This window comes from Neltuma alba, unplaced genomic scaffold, assembly GCF_004799145.2.
Source record: "Neltuma alba isolate B1F8T4 unplaced genomic scaffold, ASM479914v2 tig00011941_pilon, whole genome shotgun sequence".
NCBI lineage: Eukaryota > Viridiplantae > Streptophyta > Magnoliopsida > Fabales > Fabaceae > Neltuma > Neltuma alba.
Genome location: NW_021636527.1, coordinates 113,431 through 117,839, shown reverse-complemented (window position 1 = coordinate 117,839; position 4,409 = coordinate 113,431). Strand labels below are relative to the sequence as shown.

Genomic DNA, 4,409 nt, shown 5'->3' with positions numbered 1-4,409 from the left:
GAATATTAATTTTTTGTATTACAAAAAGTAAACAAAAACACGCTTCCTTCCCATAATATTTTGAAAAATGAGATAATATGTCTCTCTCTCCCCAATATTCTACTCTTACGTCTTCCATCTCCATATTCTTACCCCTCGCAATCGGTGCTTCTCCCTCGATGTTTCTCTCTCTGTTCAATCTTCTATCCTGGATTAGGCCGATGCGATATGTTTTTTTAAAAACTCTGATATGTTTCAATTTTTATCTGCCCCTTTTTCGTAATAAAAAAAAAATCAGATTCTTCTAAATTTTGCGATGGTTTCATCGAGATGACCCTGAGACCTGAGCTCTACTTATCCAGGGTAAAACTTTGAGTTTATGGATTATTCCCAGCATATGATCAAGAGATGTTCAAATTCTGCATCGTGCATTGCTTGTGTTACCCTCTTGGTTCATAAAGAGCTTCTGACAATTAGTCGTGGGCAATTGAGTTCATATCTCTGGTGAAGTAGAATAATCTTTGATGATTAATGATAATAACCAGTCACAGTCTGAATTTTCAATGTACAAGCAAAAACATTTTGACGAGAAAAATATTTTTCCTTTTACCAGTATTTCATCAAAATTGTGTCTAAATGTACGATTTACAAAAAGAATTGATAATTACCCCATCTCTGCTTTCCCACCACTATGCATTCTATCCCAAAATTGATGTGTATAAATAAAAATCTTCCGAGACCTTTGCCTCTGTTTTTAAAATCACTGTTTGCAATTTGAAGGCTCTCTCTGTGAATCATATACCTGTGAATGTTGAGAAGCTTCATGTTTAAGGAAAAGTGCATAGAGCAGCTCATTCCATGCATCAGGAACACCAGGGAGGCACCAATGGCTGCAATCTTGACGTCGACGAGGGGCGGGCCCTACACCATGGCCAAGATAATAGAGAGATGAATGCCCATCTTTTCTCTGGGCTGTCATGTGGGTTATATTCAATACCTTCAGATTCATAATTCCATTTCTCGTAGTGCTTGTGTTTGTAGATGATGATGATAACAAAGCATTGGCTATTCTGAATTGTGACCAGTTATCATTAGGCACCATTGAGGTGGATCCTAACGCTGGCAGTGTTTCAAGATGACAGTTTCCACCTTTCTTCCAATCCCCTCCTCTGCATCATAAATACTGGTATGCTTTAGCTTTTGAAGACTGATATACTGTAAATCTGTCATTTCTTTCAGAAAAAGCATAGTGAAAGATATCATTCTTTCAGGCAGACCAAATCTTCACATTCTACCCAGGGTCTAAGAGAGTGAGAAAAATCTTTGAATCTTAGAGACAAAAAAAGGGGTTGTGCAGCAATTACCGATAGGTTTGGACGTTTGGTAACTACAGAAGTAAACCTGAAATGATTGGGTTATCATAGAAGATATTATGGTATTCAAGACATTTCAATTAGGCATGTCAATAAAAAACGTCCAAAAAAGAAAACATAGGGCATTTTGAATGAGGCGGCATCTACTATTTCTTATAGTGGGCAAATACCGTCTAAGAAGGCATAAAATGTCCGCCCATAATTCAGAAAGGTACGTTCTATTAGAATCCAAAACAGCGTAGTAGCAAAGGAACAATCATGTTTTAGAATTCTTAGTTTAAAATTCTCAAGAGTTCATGAGGATGGAACAATTTTAGTAGTGTGTATAGGACCTAATTTCTCTGTTTTTTCTTTCCACTCAAATCTTATTCTCATCTTTCTTTGAACTTCACCATCAACAACTATAGGAGTTTCAGGCTCATTAGCAAAGTGTTGGAGATATGTCATTTGAACAGTCAAACAAACCTGAAATGTACAGGGGCATAGGTACGGAAGAACACCTGGGTCTTGTTCGGGTTTACTGCTTCTTGTACCCACTTCAACACAGTCTTGATGGACCTCTGAAACGCATCTTCTACTCTCATATCCCACTTAATTTCCGAACCTTGTTGGAAATGACAACCCCTGCAGAAATAAAATACAATGGACAAAACGTGAAGTTCACCAAATGCTGCTATTCTGATTTACTGTTGTCTACTACTTCAAAGCCCAGTATATAAATTACCCTCTGATGGTCTTATCATAATTCCACCAGTGCCCTGTGTTAAGAACCAGAACATCAGCATCTCTCCATCTCCATGAGTTCCAATCCATTGTATCTAATTTTAGTGTTGTCCTAATCATTTCAGGAGCTGCAGCAGGAGGGCGACTCTGCAGAACAAGAAATGGAGCTCTGTAGTATTCTACAGTGCAGTTATAGTCTTTGAATCTGAACACCAAGAACCCTTTGTGCTTTGTGATTGGATTGCCATTCACTTCATAGATTGATTCTTTGTTGGCTACTCCAGAAGACAGCATGCATAACAGTGACTCCCATTGGTTTCTCCCAATTGAATCCCCAGCAAACACTAGCCGTTTGTTTTTCAGTTTTTCCAACATCAATGTTGCATTAAATCTGGTTTTTGGTAAATGTTTCAAGTGAAAAGATAGTTAAAATGCCATGATCTAATTATCATCTTTGACATCATTGACAGGTACATGTTCATTGGCACCAACACAGTACTTATTCTAAATTTCTAATCATACTACTGTACCTGCTAGCATCCTTCTGTCAACAGAATTTTATTCTAGAATTCATACTTCTGAAAGTTCGTGCAGTCACTACTTTCTTTATTTTCTCCTCTTTCTATTAGAGATACACTAACAAGTTTTAAGGGGGGAAAAATGGGAAACATGTATTTTTATCCTTCAGCAAATAAAAAATTTCATCCCCATATGATCAAAGATGTCCAATCAAGGTGCAGCTAATATATATCTCTATATGATATTAAAAAAAAAAATTAATGAGTTGGACTTTTAATGAGTCATAATAAACCGTACTCCATAAACCACCTAAATTAATCATGAAAAATAGAATATCTTAAGAGTCAAGATTGAAGAAAGAAACAAAGGTTTGCTGTGCACAAAAGAAACTGGTAGAAAAATACTGAAAGTGATGTAGAAAGATACATCACAAGATCGACTTACGAATACTAGAATAAGTTGAAACGCAACCAAATTTTATATATATTATCTCATGGCCTCACTAAATGTTCATAATACGACGAATGGTTTATGGCCATTCAACCGTGGGGTCACTTTCAAGATGCCGGAGAAGAATGGGTCAGACAAATCCAAAACCATACACTGTTTCAAATCCCAAAGAGATAAGACAAACTTATAATTTTCCCCATTCAGATTAATAGACTACGACTCGTTCCTCTCATTTTCTCGTTTTCTCAGATTGCTGCCAATGCTGACAGTAAAAGGATAACACTAAACCCATAAGTTGCCGGAAAATAAGTCGGCCGGCGTTTTAAATTTGATTTCATCTTTATGAATCTCTAAACAAACATGATTACACAATACCAATATTATGACAGTAACAAGTTTTGAAATATGATTTTGATAGGTACCTGGGTAAGTTACAGTCTCTGGGTTGCCATCTCCATTTGGTGTAAAACAAATCGGGTCGTCCATTTTCAGAACAGCGGAATCCTTGATCGAGGAAGGTACAGTTATTTGACTGATACAAAGGATAGTTCTCGTCCCAGACCCAGCTTCCAGTAAATAAATCACAATCACCACCTTTTTCTCCAAGAAATTCAACTCTCTGTTCTTGTTCTGACTTATTCATCTGTACCCATGGAAGTCTCCTCTGGGACCGACCCGAAATCCCGAAGCGTCCAGTGAAATCTCCGTAATCCAAACAGAAGAATGAAAGAATAACAAAAGCAGCGACGGCGGAAAAACCCAAAACACCCAGAGACGGTTCGAACGGCCTGAAACGTTTGATCCTCCTGAAAGCTTCGAACACCGGCATGGCTTCAACGTCATGGAAGGAGAAGGTTTTAGACATTTGGGTGAAGAAGAAGATAAAAATTTTCAGAACTGAAGAATTTGGGTATTGTTGTAACCGTTGAAGGTGATCAGAGGAGAAGGAAAGACGGAAGCTTGTGAAGAGACGATAGTGATTCCGGGGTGTGGCATGCAAGCAACACGGCATTCATGGAAGCCCCAGTTGAATTGAAAGCCTTTTTTTTCTTTTGTGGGTTGGCTTACTTTGCTTGGTAGGTCAGCATCATGAATCATTAAATGAAGGAATGAATGAGAAGCTAGAAGAAAGAGGGAGAAGATGGGTGTGAAAGAAGCAAAGAAGCATTCATGGCAGCATTATATGCACACACACACACACACACACATATTTATATATTCGTTCGCATATTTTTTTCATTTGTTGAGTGAGAGAGGGATTCGGGATGCACGGGCAAAAGGCTTTTGTTTTTGTTTTTCTTGTAAAGAAAATATGGTATTGGTCAGCTAATCTGAGTCCTAATATTGTCTTAATCATTTCTCAGT

The 4,409-nt window shown here is 37.7% G+C and overlaps 1 protein-coding gene across 1 annotated transcript; it reads right to left on the bottom strand.

Annotated features, from left to right (window-relative positions):
• Window positions 1-559: 559 nt before the first annotated feature.
• Window positions 560-4,009, bottom strand: LOC114719735 (protein trichome birefringence-like 11). Its single transcript, XM_028905255.1, has 4 exons — window positions 3,467-4,009; window positions 2,077-2,466; window positions 1,818-1,976; window positions 560-1,148 (listed from the first exon to the last, which is right to left on the bottom strand). Exons 1-4 carry the CDS (start codon window positions 3,907-3,909, stop codon window positions 740-742), a joined length of 1,401 nt encoding a protein of 466 aa, XP_028761088.1. The 5' UTR covers window positions 3,910-4,009; the 3' UTR covers window positions 560-739.
• Window positions 4,010-4,409: the final 400 nt, after the last annotated feature.